The sequence below is a fragment of the Anopheles funestus genome, chromosome 3RL, assembly GCF_943734845.2.
Source record: "Anopheles funestus chromosome 3RL, idAnoFuneDA-416_04, whole genome shotgun sequence".
Lineage (NCBI taxonomy): Eukaryota > Metazoa > Arthropoda > Insecta > Diptera > Culicidae > Anopheles > Anopheles funestus.
Genome location: NC_064599.1, coordinates 71776232 through 71791423, shown reverse-complemented (window position 1 = coordinate 71791423; position 15192 = coordinate 71776232). Strand labels below are relative to the sequence as shown.

Sequence of the window (15192 nt, the reverse complement as noted above, 5' to 3'; positions counted from 1 at the left end):
TCAATTTAGTTGAACGGAGGTTCACATATAGATCGTTGTTCTAATTATTCAGAAGAAAGGCTACTTGTCCGACCTGAACAATTCCAGGCGCTTTCACTTGAAGGAAACATATTTTGTGATACATGGTCCACCGTTAAGAACTAGACCTGGAAATCCTAGAACAAGCTTCTTCTTGTTCTTTTCTGGCCTGCACACGGTCGAGCACGTCGCGAAGACATGGCCTGGTCGCCCATTCGTTTCCAGGAAACTCGCTCCAGGGCTGCAGTCCTCCATCCTCGGCTGCATCCGATCTCCTCGTACCTGTGAGGACTGCCGGACGTATCAGTGTACGATACATCATGCATTTCGTGTGTTGCTGGAGTCTTCTGGATCGCATTAGCGCATAAATCATGCGTCGAGTGGGTCTTACGAAGGAGGGCTAAGGAATGGAAACTAAAACAACCTTTTCAAGTGCAACCAACAGCGTGGGAAAGGAATGCATGTGCAGCGCAATGAACGGCCTTCAATTATGTTAACCTTCAAGTACTCGAATGGGATAAAACAGATGTGTTTAGGAAAAGCGTAAAAGTCCTAGCCATGTGTTTATTTAGAATGAAAATAGAAAGAAAATAGGAAAAGACCAACGCGATTGAACTAACCAATTCTATACTTTGACGAATTTTAATGTGCTGTTTGAGATTTGCAATATGGTAGTTATTTGATGTTTAGCAGATATGCTACACCTCTATGATGATTAATTGAATAACCGCTTTGTCTATGGTGCAACAAATTGTTAAGTCTACACCTTGCATTTCTAAAGAAATCTATTCTGCTTGTTGGAACCTTATAAAACCAGGGGGACAATGCCCCAATGACCTTTCACAAGCAGGAGAAAAGAAGGATACAAACAAGAAGTTTGGAGACAAATAAATATGTTTTTTTCTTGCCACCTGCGAGGCCTAGCTTAGTTCAATGTTAAAAAAATGTTTAAGAAAAAAATACTCAGTGAAAAGATTGCTACACACTATAATCATAGAATTAAAAATTAGTAAATTCGTTTCATCCTGCTGCTTCTCCGCACGAATGAAATAATTCAATCCACCAAACTACCAACAAATCCGCACGCTTTCTCGTTTTATTTGTTTGAAATCACAAGTGCCAGAGCGAGAAGTTGGTCTGTATGACACACTCAACCATATTGGAAAATCTCAGCGCGAAACTTTTATGTGAGTGGCAAAGATGAACTGTTAGAACTGCTCAATCGCAGATCTACGGAAAATACGCCTATCAACGGCAAAGAAACTTACGCGAGAAAGTTTCTGGAATTAACCAACCTTCGCGCGGTCAATTCCGTCAGCGGCGGAACTCGCATTCCGAATTTGTTCCCGCATTAACAAGGACAATTGTGCAAGAGGAGATTGTAAATATTTGTTTTTATTTCTTGCAATCAGAATTCTTGGAACGTGCCAATTTTTTACTACCTTTTGTAGTTTTAACATCCGAACAGGTAGTTGCTTTGTTTTTCCCTTTGCTTTTGGCGACGAAACGCTTTTTGCGTTGTAGCTGTTGATATTCGAATGTTGGAAGCGTTCGAATTGCTGCCCGCTTCGGTGCCTTCCGTATTATTTTATCTCGTGCACGCTTACTGCTGCCGTGTAATTGAAGCATATAATCAGGCACTTCACCCCCAGCAGATTTTATCAGATGTGCAATGCTACAAATGAAACAAAACCGTTACTTTAGTCAAGGAACAGAACAGTAATAAATAAACCAAGCATACGAAACGTTCGTTCTTCGTACCTCTTCAGATTGACCGTGTCGTCTTTAGTGAAATAGGTAACGGCTTTCCCCACGCGACCAGCGCGACCCGTCCGCCCGATACGGTGCACGTAGGAAATGGTCGTTGGAGGAAAGTCGTAGTTAACCACTAAATTGACACCTTTAAAATCAATACCGCGACTCATTAGTTCCGTGCAGATGAGTATCCAGATTTTGCCCTCACGAAAAGCGCGCACAACATTGTCCCTTTCGTTCTGTGTACGATCGGAATGTATCACATCCACGTTAAGGCCATCGTAGATCAGCTCGGTAAATAGCTGCTGTGCGCGATCCTTGCTCTGTACGAACACTAGCACTGGTGGATGAAGGCCTTGTGCTACCATCTCGCGGAAGGCAAGCAACTTACCAGCTTCATTACCTGTGAACAGAAGTTTTTGCTCGACAAGCTCAACCGCGCCGTTCGTGAGACCGACAGAAAAACGGATGCGATTGGGAACATTTTTTGCAACCCACAAATTTACCTCCGGTGTTTGGGTCGCGCTAAAGAGGGCCATCGTTTTGGTCGGGTTGTTGCACGCAGTAAGCACCGTATCGAGCTGATCGCGGAACGAATTTTTGGAATCCTCGAACAGTTTGTCCGCTTCATCGATCACTACCCATTGGATGCTGGGAGAGAAAACGAAAAAAAAACAAATATGACATGTTTATAATTGAGTTAAGCTGAAAGTATCACTCAAAAAGTGTGAAATATTGCTTCTTACTTGCTCAGATCGATTTTTGGTGGACTTTGTGCCAGCAGGTAACAGATCCGATTTGGCGTCGTCACCAGTATATCGTAGTGGCGGCCACTATTGAAGCTATAATCGCTCTTCTTTGGATTGTCTACCGTTTGAATTACGTGTGTCCGAAGATTCATTTCGTCGCCCAAACGTAACGCTTCGCGCTGGATTTGCTTAGCCAGTTCGCGCGTGGGACAAATGATAAGAGCACGAAAGCCACACTTCATCGGTTTTTTCAGATGATGCAGGATCGGTATAAGAAAGGCAGCCGTTTTGCCCGAACCCGTCGGAGCGAGCGCATGCAAGGAGGTAGTTTTGAGCAAAATGGGAATGGCTTGCATTTGCACCGGTGTCGGTTTGCTGTAGCAGGACAATATGTTAGAAACAAGTCGGTTCGACACACCGTAGTCAGTGGTTAGCTGATCGAACGTTTCTATAATATTTGGCACTTCCGGACAGTTCCGGTTTTTCTTAACGTGGATTTTAAACTCATTGCGTAGCTGGTTCACTCGGTGCAGACTGTATTGCTTCAGCTTTCCCGAGTTCTTCTGTTTGATACTTGCTTGCTTTTGCTGCTCGTCTTCCGAATCGCCGGATGAAGATGCTTCGCTTTTAATTTCCTTATGGTTTGCTTCATTGTCTGCAAGAGATATGTTTCCGACAGGCCGTTTCGCAGATTGCTCATCCTCGTCCGTTTCCTCCTTAATACATGCCCGTACTTTTGCAACTGTAGCTGCACCGGCATTTTCGAGCTATCGCGTAATGTAATTTAGCATGGTAAATAGTTCAACTGCGATGTTTACACATTCAACCTACCTTTCTCTTGGGTGGAAGTTTATTTTTGCTCGTAAACTTTGCACCACACGAAAGTTTACGAAATACATCGCTGCCAATCATATTGGAACTTCTATGTTTTCAGTTTTTCTTTCGATTTTTGTTCTAATTGTTGCCACTGCCAGCCAAATATCTCACGATTGTTTACGAACTCGTATTCACGCGTTTGAATCCATGCTTGCAATTACGCGGAAGCATGCACAAACGTCAACAAGTTACCGTTTGACAGTTTGAAAAGGGGGTAGGAATGGCAGTTCAGCTGTGGATTGATATTTGTTTTTCACTGGACAATTTAAATTAATTTTTATGCCAAAGGCAACAGCAACGAAACGCTACCCAGCGGTCAAGCTTTCATGCGTTTCACCTCGTTTCATCCCCTTCCAACCCTCGTTGGCCTATCTTTTGCGTGTTAACACAAGCTATCTCTGTTTTTTCGTTCGTCAAGCATGTTCTTGTCTCGCTCTTTTCACACTTTGCCGAAGTTCGACGTGCTCCGCGTTGTGTATTTACACACCGAGCTCATGGAATATCTTTGTGTGTGTAGAAAACCATTTTGACAGCACCGTGATTCTTCGGCCATCAAATTTTGTTTTGCTTTCGAAGTGCAAGGTTTGGTTAGTTTATTGCATAGAACAGGGACATAAAATGCCTATAAAAGGGTAAAAATGGGTTCGAGTCAAAAGAGCACGCGTTTTTCAAGTGACTGGATAGTTTAGTTAGGGATATGGAGTGAAAAAACACATGGAAATAGGGAGGATGCTTGACCAGCGTGCCTCCGGAACAAAGTGGTGCTGAAACTGTTTCATGGCTGCTGAGAGTCTGGTAAGGCGTTTAATGTAACGAATTATATCAATTACATGCAATTTACATTACGCTTTTACAATTTCAGGTACATCCGAAACAATATATTGGCACGGACCGCAGGAAACCAAACAGCAAACACAGTGTACAAAGTACCATGCAGAGAGGACACAATTTTACACCACACAAGTACGTACTTTGAAATATTACAGAAAACTTATTGAAATGATTGTTAATTTCAACTATTTACTGTTTACAGACCAACACATTTGCCCACATTTTCCAGCAAGTGAAGTGTAAGCGAGAAATTTGTGAACAAAAAATGGCTAAAGTCTGAAACACGACCCCCCCCACTCACGGGCACTCATTTGAGTGACTTTTTTTCGTGCAGGGTGGTTCGAAATCGGTTGCGTGTTTTTTAATTATGTTTCGAGACACAGACACCTGAGGGCATGGCCGTCGAAGAAGAAAATGTAGCAATTGGTGCCATCTATCGACCACAGGTCACAGATTGGCGATCCGTTGGAGCTTTCGCGAATAGCTCCGGCCACAGACATGGTAGCGATTAGTGGTGCATGGACGAAATCTAGCCACAAGTGCCATCTAGCCATGGCCAGAAGAAAGTGTGGCGATATCTTGGATACCGGCGGAGCTATGGGGCAAATACGGGCCAAAAATGAGGAAAATTTTACGGTTTCACAAACAGCGTATGGAACTTGGTTCCTCGATGAATAAATCACTTTTCACTATGCGAAAACCTCCTTACAATTTAATAGTAATTGTAAAAAAAATCAAATTCAGGCCACATTGCATAGTCTCCGAACCACCCTGTACGAAAAATTGACACGCAGATGAGTGACCGTGAGTGGGGGGGGTCGTGTTTCAGACTTTAGCCCAAAAAATAGAATAATTAAACAAAAAAACATTTCATGTTTTGTCCTTTTTAATTGATGACAACTTTCCACTATGCATAGCCAATACACCGTTTCTCGAGCTAGTTGGGATCAACCTCCGCTGAATTGGGATCACCATCAAGCGATTTGGGATTTTTCGCAGCGGATTTGGGATCTCGTGCTGCCGAAATGGGATAGCTCTCATGTTGTTGGGATCATCTTCACTTGAAATGGTCACTTTCTCATTCAAAATGGGCTAGTTTGACAGCGCGTGGATTGTAAACACGTTCAATCGGTGTTTTTATGTAAACAAACCAAATTTTAATAAAAGAATTTACATAATTCACATTCATTAGATGTATTTTATAGTTCAACAAGCAGTGCATTTATAAATTCTATTACTAAAATTTTATTTGTTTACTTAAAAACATCCATTAAACGCTTGCACTCCACGTGCTGTCAAACTAGCCCATTTTGAATGAGAAAGTGACCATTTCAAGTGAAGGTGATCCCAACAACATGAGAGCTATCCCATTTCGGTAGCACGAGATCCCAAATCCGCTGCGAAAAATCCCAAATCGCTTGATGGTGATCCCAATTCAGCGGAGGTTGATCCCAACTAGCTCGAGAAACGGTGTAATATACCCATACCTACGCAGCTACCGCGCTACACACTCACACATGCGCAAAAAAGCTCTTCGTTAAGCGGGCTTCACCCGGGCTTCAGATTGACGTCGTGAAGCCCATCTGAAGCCCGCTTAACGAAGAATTTGACCGCTGGGTACAATTATTTTTTGGTAATTTTTTTTCTTCTCAATATTACTTTCAGTTAAAATGATTTCAGTTCAATATTTTCGATCAACTTACTTTGCAGTTCCTTTTCTTTAATGTTCTATGTACAATTAGTATTTATTTTGCCCGTAACATTTGAAATCAATTAAATGGCATTGTTCCAAATTGATTGTCTGAATATGGATACCTAACAAGCGAGTAAGTATCAAAGCAAATTAATCCAGCCAATAGCGATTGTTTACGAAAACAAAACACTGATGTACAATGAGATGGTCCATATCTGATATACTTATCCTAGATATTAAACATACATCTTCAACGTAGATAGTTATCACAAAAATTTCTTCCTAAAAATGGGTGCCTTTCACATTCTTATCGTACTTCTCTTCGAACAAGGTTTTTGGTACTTGCTTTACATGTAGTTTGCTTTCCGTAGTTGTACATATACTAATTACTAACGAATGCGATGGCACAGTATGTTATCATCAAGCTGAATGTGCTTGGAGTTCGAAGGCTTGGCCGAAAATACTGTACAGGAACTTTGATGTTGCAGGGGAAAATGGTTTTTGGCATACAGCCACATTGGTGTTAAACGTATACCAGCTTCTTGGATATAATCCAATGCCAGAATGTCAGTAGTGTTCCGGCTAGCAGAAGGGCAGTTACCGAGATTTCTGCACCCGTGGTAGCGCCACCGTCGTCATCTTCGTCCGGGCCATCTCCGGCCAGTGCAATCGGGTTGTAGAACTCAAACTCCTTGTGGTTGAACGCATAGATCCCAAACGTTTGCATGTCGCTGATCGGGGTGGTTAAGTTCATCGTCACTATCTGGCTGTTAGTAGAATAGCTGTGGAAACAAAAAAAAGAGGCAAATTAATTGTAGAACGAATGGATCATGCCTCGGTTACTTACTTGACATCGGCCGTAAAGCCATAGTGACTAGCATCATAGGAGTACATGCGCATGTCGAGTGTACTGGGCATTGCCAGTGTACCATTAGCAATAAACTGTCCCGAAATGGAGATGGAGTTGAATTGGACATACTCCGAGTTGCGTTCCAACATTAGTCCACAGCTCGCAATACTTTGATTCGCACATGCAATAACACCACATATTGATACGTGTGCGTCAGCAAATCCCTGGAAGGTACGTACGCCATCGAACACCGCAAACCGGTAGTAGTGTGTTTGTTCGCGCCCTTCATCCAACGTTAAGCTAACAGTAAAGTCACAGCAAAACATTCCACTGCACACGATCTGACCAATCGTTTCCTGTTCCCAGATCGGATTCAGCTGGATTGTGGTGAACTGCTCCAGAAAGTCTCGACCCAAACGGACGTTTTCATATTCATAGCCCGGTAATCGATGACTACTCGGTTCCGCTATCGGCACCTCCAGGACATCGCTTGTCAGGGAGTGATATTGTGCAGTATTGCCTGAGCTTGACTTAGGCACAGTAACCGTGTACAGTGCACGGGTAGACTGTCCCGTATAGTGCGTCAACAGTGCACCGTTGCGACCATTAAACACACCGGTCCCGGTCGCACCAGATGGACCATAGTTCGTCCCGGCAACGATGAGATTAGCATCGTTCGCATACGCCCAGCTTTCGAAGATCTGAGTCGAGGTAAGAAATGGTGGCTCTGATGTCCAAAAGGCGGGAAACACAAAGTCTCGCAAGCCGTGCTTAATGAGCTCCAGCGTTGGCTTCGCAAACAGAATGTCGAAGCAGGTGAACACACCAAAATGTACCCCAAAATCCGTCTCAAAGCTAACCAGCTCCGGAAGTGACGTTACGCTCGTACCCGGCTCCTTGAACAGATTGTACTTGCGGTACCGCGCTATAACTGTGCCGTTGCGATCGAACACGACGTCCGTGTTGTACAGCACGGTTATACCCTGCTGCTGTAGGTAAAACTGTTCCGACAGATTGATCACCAGATATTTACGGACTTCCCGTGCGAGACAGGACAGCGTGACTAGAATGGTACCGTGATCATCACATGGTGCAATATGATGCGCTGGATCGGGCACGAATACTGTGTCTGAGAGGGAGTTAAGCGTCAGCTCTGGGAACACTATAATATCGGCGGGCTAGAAATAAACACAATTATAAACAGGAAACTGATAAAACTAGTGGCGATGCTGCTTAATGGTGAATGTCAATGTAATCCTACAGCTTATGGCTAATAATTGCGACCACGCAAATCTTCGGTTTAACCTCGGTTCGGTTAGTCCCCCAAGCGAATGTTACAACTGAGCTTATTATTTATTACCCAGTGCGACCCCAGAAGCCTTTGGACTAAGAATGTGTTTGTTTAAAGCAAAAAAAAAAAACAAAACGGTAAAATTACAACCATTCATGACTCTTGTAAACGATGTGTTTTTATGTAATTGTTCACCACCTTCCATTGTGAAGGTGCTGTTCATTGACAAATTGAGACTTTGCCATAAAAAAGAAAAGAAAAATGCTAATCTAAGTCATGAATACACAAGTTCGTCACGTTCGGACACTGTAGAACGTTTTCTTGCCAACTGCCGCAGCTGATAAGAGCGCAATTAAATCCTAAAACTTACGCGATCATTAAGAATGGTTGTGGTTAGAAGCTACATGTGAAGCTTCATGCTCAACGTACCTTCGCTTCCGGTGATCGTATTAGACGGCTGTACTCTGCCAGATGAAGGTTGGTCCGCTCTGCAATTGGCATCGTCATTGGTTCGGGATGAAATTCTACAACGGACACCACGTAACTTTTGCTTTCCGGTGTGGATCGTGCGAACGGTACGATATCCTCGATGGTTCCCTCCTGCGTGTAGTCATCATATTCGTACGATGCCTCCGACCTGGGCAGCTGCGACACGGTGAGTAACAGCGTTGCAAATTGGGCCAAAACCAACCAGCGATTCTTCCTGAGCGTCATACTATCGCTTGTCTGTGCGAGAAGCAATGGTGATCGTGTACGTGAAGGTGATCGTGGCTTCAAAAACAAAAAGTCACTTGTCGGTCCCGATCGGGATCACATTCGCGGCCTGTATAGTTGGCTTTGCCCTGTTCCGGTCCAGGGCTAATGCAAGACTGAGGCACAATTGTACGCTTGATTACTACCAGGGAGTTACTTCGGGGGGGCGCGCACGTTATCGTCACCGTGGGTTCTTCGAGCTTTATTTCTTTGCCTGTTTTTCTTTTGGCAGTCAATGCTTCTCTGATCCGATAGCGGCGTGGTTCGTATGTGACCAGTGCGTTGTGACTGCCACTGGTGACTGATAGCGGAGCGCGTTGCGGCCTTACAATGGTGTATTGGTGCATTCTGCGTAAAATATTGAAAATATAAAGCGATATGTAAGCTGCATTCGATCATAAATTCGACGGTAGATGCGTGCAGGGAGATTAGTATGAAGACGCAAGGATACAGAGTGCATGAGAAAAACCTTCATTAAGGCAAGGTTTTCATTAACAATGTTATCAGAAATAAATGGGTGAACGAACAATAAGCAACAAATGGCTATGAAATTTGGGTAACAATAGAATTGAAAAATTACAAGCGATAAAGAGTGATAAAGAAGCAGTCCATCGATTTATACAATGTTGCAATTGTAGATAATTTCTTCTATTCGGAAACGATTTGTTGTCAACTCGTTACGATTTAAGAAAATGTCTTTTGTTTTATGAGGAGATCTTGCAAAAGGCATTTAGTAATGATGGATTCGACTAAAGGTAATTTACTCCACCAAGACTTTCATTAACAAGCAATTTAAGACAACTTCAGGGATTTTTCGTAAAAAACTGGTGACTCAATAGTTATTGGAATATTTACTCGTAAGGAATTGATTACTCACCGAACAAATCCAACTACATAATCGATGATAGAGGATATTGAATGTTCTGTATCGTGGCTTGAACCGGGAATTGATTTCGGTCTATTTTTAACAATCAATACACATTAAAATTTAATGTACAATAAATAACACTGAAGCCGATTTCGCTCACTATTCTATTTCTAAATCACTGTACAATTCGTACTATTTTTCAAGTTTTTTATTCTATTTTAAAAGCAACAGTAAAGTGCATCATTTAAATTTCACATTTGAAACTGTTTCTCCACACCTGTCTGTCCTCGTGCATCTACGCGTGGTACACAAACACAACAACTACCCGCCATCGAACACAGCCACAATCACATTCTTCAGGTGTGTTTTTATTCTATGTTGAGCTCACCTTTTCGGTGCTGATAACGCATGTCATAGGTATTCAATGGTCACAAATGGCGCACGCACACACATACCGTCCCTGCACCGGATCAGCTGACGCGCACCGACCACGTTGCACGTATGTTTGTTTTGTTTTTGGTTTGTTGATGCAATTGGTCACTTTTGTTCACTGTTTTTTTTTGGTACGCCAAATAACAATAACGTTACGGAACTGTGCATCCGGAATAGTGAACGCGGGATTCGGTACTGCGGCGCGTAGGAATGGAATGTTGCCGATAAAGCGGCATAACTCCCGGCTTGTGGCTGATCGCACGCAAACACACAACAGAAGCGCGAGAGCGAACAGTACCATATAGTCAGCGGACACACGATCGCGGTACGCTGATAGTGGAAGCTTCCGAAGGCAAAAGCACACACTCACGGTAGATGATGCTTCTTGACGCACTGCGGAAGTTTGTGACGAACGGGTGAACGGGGCAGTTTAACAAATTAATTACATATTTTCTTAAAATTTTAAATAATAATATTTTTTATAGTAAATTATCCAATGTGAGAGGAGTAATAAAGGAAATTAAAATTTCATCTTAAAGGAAATAAAAGTTTGTTTCATCAGCAGATTGTCCCATAGTGCAGGTGTTTGCTAGCGTTGTGACTCACCCCAAGGGGAAGATTAGCTACTCTAGCTCCTCAGACAAAGTCCTCTAACGTAGACGCCGATGATGACAAATAATAACGATGATTATGATGATGATGATGATGATGATTGGAACTAGTACAAACAACTTGTACTTAGCTAATGTGTTCGCGTAAAACACGCTGTACGTTTTTGGTTTGACCTTGCGGTGAAGTTGTGACAATTTGACTTAGAACTTAAGCCGAGATACTTTACGTACGTGTTTTTCAGGTCTGTTAGCATATTTAGCACCCTGTACAGTTAACTGATTCCGCTCACGTATTGGTTCGATTCCAAGCGAATCCGGTGTACGGTGATCGATCGTTCTTGCAGTTCAGAAACACCTTCAAGTGTGTATAATGTTTGTGTAATGTTGAATATCAGTGTGGAATTGATATAATTAAAAAAACAAAAAGTATTGCAGCTTTTGAATGTTCGGTTCAGTACATCAAAGATCGTTGATCGAGTCTCACATAGACCGGTTCCTAATAGTAATAACTGACTATATGACTATGAAGAGGTAAAAATAGATTTTGTAATCCATTAAATTCTAGGTAAAACTGCAGTAAAATCAGATTTCGTTTTAAAAGAGAGCAAGATAATGTTAATTGTGAAGACTTTTGTGTCTGTCCGCAGGACTGTCTGTCTAGATCAGGGAGACTGGGAAATTCAATGTTTTTCCTGAAGAAATCTCAAGCACCAACAAAATAAATAAATAAGCAACTATCCCTTTCTATTTCTACAAATTATGCAAAAAACCCTTGGCGTTTTTCACAGTGTGTGGCCATTGATTCGCACCGATCACGTATCGGATGGCTAAATTCACAACTGAAACGCGATTGTTTCATCCCTTTTTCGGTAACTGTCGGCTGATTGATATTCTATTTGGGGAGCACTGAGCGCAACATTGATGGTTCTAGTGTGTGTATACCGGTTGAGGATGACGACGACGAAAGGGAAGCGAAAAGGTACAAACAACGCTTCGAAAGATAAGACGCACGAAAACGAAAATTCCTAGACGGAAGGCACTTTTAATGTATGCGACGGTCGTGAACTGAACCAGAGCGTTCTATTTTTTTTTCATTTTACACGCTGATTCATTCGGAAGTGGACCGAAAATGAAATCGAAATGTTTGAGTGGTTTTTTTTATATTTATGAGATATGAGATAAGAGGATATGAGTGTCGCAGGTAAACAAAAAGCAGCTTGAAGCAAATAATTGAATTACAAAACTGCTTCTAACGAAACAGTAAGGATAAACCTTTGTTTTTTCCTCTTTCATGACCTTATCAACGTCATGCAAAGGAATAAAAGGAATGATAAGGATACCATGCGAATTTTATCGATTTATGAGAAAAGGGAAAACGTGTCAAGAATGTGAAATTTTCTAAATTGCTATGGTAAATATGGGTCAGCATAGTACCGATATGCCCATCATCAGCCCATACTTGGGACAGTTAAACATATACTACAAAATCAGACGTCATTTGATTGTAAATCCAGTTAAATTCGACCATTCGAGATTATTACTATTGACGTTTTCGTTCGTGCGTGTGTGAATAATGTAATTTGCACATACTTATCAGATTTAGGTTGTTGGGTTATGTACATAAAAATATATTCCATCCATTCGTTGCGTAGTGGTTGATAAAAGCGATCAAAACAGTTCTTTATGACCATAATTCGTGTGATTAACCCCATAGTGCTTTATGCTCGTAGGAGACCGGGCTGCTGTAAACAGTGGATTCGTGCTCGTACACAGGCGACGAAACCGTCTTGTGGACGTAATGTGGTTCCTTCACGTACACCGGATAAGCCTTCTCGACCGGCACTGGGTATGGCTTGGGAACCTCCACCACCTGCTTATGGTACACGGGAACCTTCACCGGAACCTTCACTGGCACGGGATAGGGACGGTCGACATGCACCGGAACCTTCTTCTCAATGTACACCGGGACCTTCTTCTCCACAACAACCGGGACCTGCTTTTCTACGTGCACCGGGACTGGAACCTTCACAGCGACCGGAACCCGCTTCTCGACGGCTACCGGATACGGCACGGCGACCTTCTTTGTCACTGTGACGTGGTTCGTCACCTGCTGGTGGTAATCGTTTCCGTAGTACTGATCATGTCCACCGTAATACTGCTCGTAACCATTGTTCAGCTCAACGATGCCGCGTTTATCCTTCTTGTTTGCATCTTCTGGGACGTTGCAAAGAGCGATTGCCATTATGGCGGACAGGACGATGAAAACCTGGATAAGGACACAGGAAAATGAGTGATTGTTACGTTTTCCATCTAAGTAGGAGTTTTACCTTCATGTTTAGGCTTGGTTTAGATGAAGCTTACTCGATCACTAAACGTTCACTGATGATCACTTTCGGTTCAACGGTTGGTTTATATACTGTGACGGTCACAATTCCGTTTGACCATCACCTTCACAAAGACACACCAATTTACGAAAATTACTTTTGTTACAATCGATATTTTACAATCAATAAATGAATGTTCAATATAGGTATCTAAAAAAAATTATGTTTTTACTTCATCGAAACCTTTTTAAACACTTTTTTAACTTTATAAACTTAACATTATTCTCTAAATTTGTTAGATTAAATAAATTTATTGTTCAGATTTACCAACTTTCCACATTCTTCAATTTTTATGTTAATTATATTTAATACTATTTCCTTAATCAGACTATAGTATAAGTACAGAGAAACTTCAACTATAATATAATCAATGTTGAATAAAGTGTGTTTTTGGAGCAGCCTAAGAAAAATATTTATTAACACTGACAATATCATGAGAAGTTGCTAGTAACTAAGTGTAGTTGAATGTCTATGCCTTGTTAAATTTAAGTCTCCATGAAGGTGATGGTCAAACGGAACTGTGACCGTCACAGTATATAAACCAACCGTTGAACCGAAAGTGATCATCAGTGAACGTTTAGTGATCGAGTAAGCTTCATCTAAACCAAGCCTAAACATGAAGGTAAAACTCCTACTTAGATGGAAAACGTAACAATCACTCATTTTCCTACGTCCTTATCCAGGTTTTCATCGTCCTGTCCGCCATTATGGCAATCGCCCTTTGCAACGTCCCAGAAGATGCAAACAAGAAGGATAAACGCGGCATCGTTGAGCTGAACAATGGTTACGAGCAGTATTACGGTGGACATGATCAGTACTACGGAAACGATTACCACCAGCAGGTGACGAACCACGTCACAGTGACAAAGAAGGTCGCCGTGCCGTATCCGGTAGCCGTCGAGAAGCGGGTTCCGGTCGCTGTGAAGGTTCCAGTCCCGGTGCACGTAGAAAAGCAGGTCCCGGTTGTTGTGGAGAAGAAGGTCCCGGTGTACATTGAGAAGAAGGTTCCGGTGCATGTCGATCGTCCCTATCCCGTGCCAGTGAAGGTTCCAGTGAAGGTTCCCGTGTACCATAAGCAGGTGGTGGAGGTTCCCAAGCCATACCCAGTGCCGGTCGAGAAGGCTTACCCGGTGTACGTGAAGGAACCACATTACGTCCACAAGACGGTTTCGTCGCCTGTGTACGAGCACGAATCCACTGTGTACAGCAGCCCGGTCTCCTACGAGCATAAAGCACTATGGGGTTAAATAATCGGGAGCGAGTCTGAAACTTATTGAAGAAGCTAATAATATATAATCCATTTCTGCGCTTAATACGTTGTTTCTTCTTTTTACCAAGTTATCTCATGCAAGGAATTTAGTACAATGTTTACAAGACATTTTCTCCTCATATTTAGCCGTGTTCCATACTTTGTCGCCCTTTGCTGGGAAAGAAATATACATAAGTTATGATATCAAGAAAGCAATCTGTATACGATATTAGTATTTATTGTATATTCATGTATATAGTGATTGGCAACATAGGCAGGCCTTATCACTTGACATACGAGGCTCGCTAACTTCGTAAAATTACACAAGGTAGAGGGTCGGCTTGGTTACAAATCGAAAGTTTCTAGTCAAAGTTGTCATAATTAAATGCTGTATGCTCGTCTATGTTGGCCTGCCCTAAGTAGTAGGGAGTTTCGAAAATTTCTAGGTAGCAATTTGATATTTACACTAGTTTACAGCTCTTTTGTGTCTATCTCTCAAATAAGGTGTTAACACATAAAAGAGCATTGGACAGTAAGGTACTATAAGCCAAACAGCAAACAACGAATATGATATGAGGGACGAGAGGCCATATTACGACAAGGAGTGAAACGACAAGACAAGACAAGACGTAAGATATCTTTTAAAATGTTCCTAAAGTCTTTTGCTATAAGCTATAAGTATGTTTGAGAAATCGATCTAGCACAGGGATGAGCAATCTTTTAGCGCTGCGGGCCATATTCAACAACAAAAACTGGTTGGCGGGCCACATTGATGTAAAAATGAATGTAGTAAATCTCCTTTTATTCGGTCTGTTTCGGACTAGAAGCATTG

General features: G+C 42.1%; 4 protein-coding genes and 1 long non-coding RNA gene across 5 annotated transcripts; 2 read left to right on the top strand and 3 right to left on the bottom strand.

Moving 5' to 3' along the window:
* Positions 1-1395: 1395 nt before the first annotated feature.
* Positions 1396-3579, bottom strand: LOC125769363 (probable ATP-dependent RNA helicase DDX52). Its single transcript, XM_049438057.1, has 4 exons — positions 3354-3579; positions 2520-3289; positions 1780-2424; positions 1396-1693 (listed from the first exon to the last, which is right to left on the bottom strand). Exons 1-4 carry the CDS (start codon positions 3432-3434, stop codon positions 1414-1416), a joined length of 1776 nt encoding a protein of 591 aa, XP_049294014.1. The 5' UTR covers positions 3435-3579; the 3' UTR covers positions 1396-1413.
* Positions 3580-3729: 150 nt separating this feature from the next.
* On the top strand, positions 3730-4496 carry LOC125769374 (uncharacterized). The gene is made up of 3 exons (XR_007419053.1): positions 3730-4193; positions 4261-4361; positions 4432-4496. It is a non-coding gene; the product is annotated as an uncharacterized LOC125769374 (long non-coding RNA).
* A 1432-nt stretch (positions 4497-5928) lies between these two features.
* Positions 5929-10351, bottom strand: LOC125769364 (vanin-like protein 2). Its single transcript, XM_049438058.1, has 4 exons — positions 9694-10351; positions 8493-9164; positions 6770-7950; positions 5929-6704 (listed from the first exon to the last, which is right to left on the bottom strand). Exons 2-4 carry the CDS (start codon positions 8775-8777, stop codon positions 6446-6448), a joined length of 1725 nt encoding a protein of 574 aa, XP_049294015.1. The 5' UTR covers positions 8778-9164; positions 9694-10351; the 3' UTR covers positions 5929-6445.
* LOC125769554 (mantle protein-like) lies at positions 9935-13041 on the bottom strand (the record flags this gene model as incomplete). The annotated part of the gene is made up of 1 exon (XM_049438286.1): positions 9935-13041. A coding segment is annotated over one exon (612 nt), but the record flags the coding sequence as incomplete, so codon positions are not given.
* Positions 13042-13367: 326 nt separating this feature from the next.
* Positions 13368-14416, top strand: LOC125769369 (mantle protein-like). Its single transcript, XM_049438064.1, has 2 exons — positions 13368-13733; positions 13795-14416. Exons 1-2 carry the CDS (start codon positions 13728-13730, stop codon positions 14356-14358), a joined length of 570 nt encoding a protein of 189 aa, XP_049294021.1. The 5' UTR covers positions 13368-13727; the 3' UTR covers positions 14359-14416.
* Positions 14417-15192: the final 776 nt, after the last annotated feature.

Bases quoted from the DNA above. Each gene is read 5' to 3' on its own strand.
- LOC125769363 (XM_049438057.1), bottom strand. From the start codon at position 3,434: ATGATTGGCAGCGATGTATTTCGTAAACTTTCGTGTGGTGCAAAGTTT. The intron at 2,425-2,519 runs GTAAGAAGCAAT...TTTCTCTCCCAG, and splicing joins CCAAAAATCGATCTGAGCAA to CATCCAATGGGTAGTGATCG. The intron at 1,694-1,779 runs GTACGAAGAACG...TTTCATTTGTAG, and splicing joins GACACGGTCAATCTGAAGAG to CATTGCACATCTGATAAAAT.
- LOC125769364 (XM_049438058.1), bottom strand. From the start codon at position 8,777: ATGACGCTCAGGAAGAATCGCTGGTTGGTTTTGGCCCAATTTGCAACG. The intron at 7,951-8,492 runs GTACGTTGAGCA...GTTTATTTCTAG, and splicing joins TACGATCACCGGAAGCGAAG to CCCGCCGATATTATAGTGTT. The intron at 6,705-6,769 runs GTAAGTAACCGA...TTGTTTCCACAG, and splicing joins GGCTTTACGGCCGATGTCAA to CTATTCTACTAACAGCCAGA.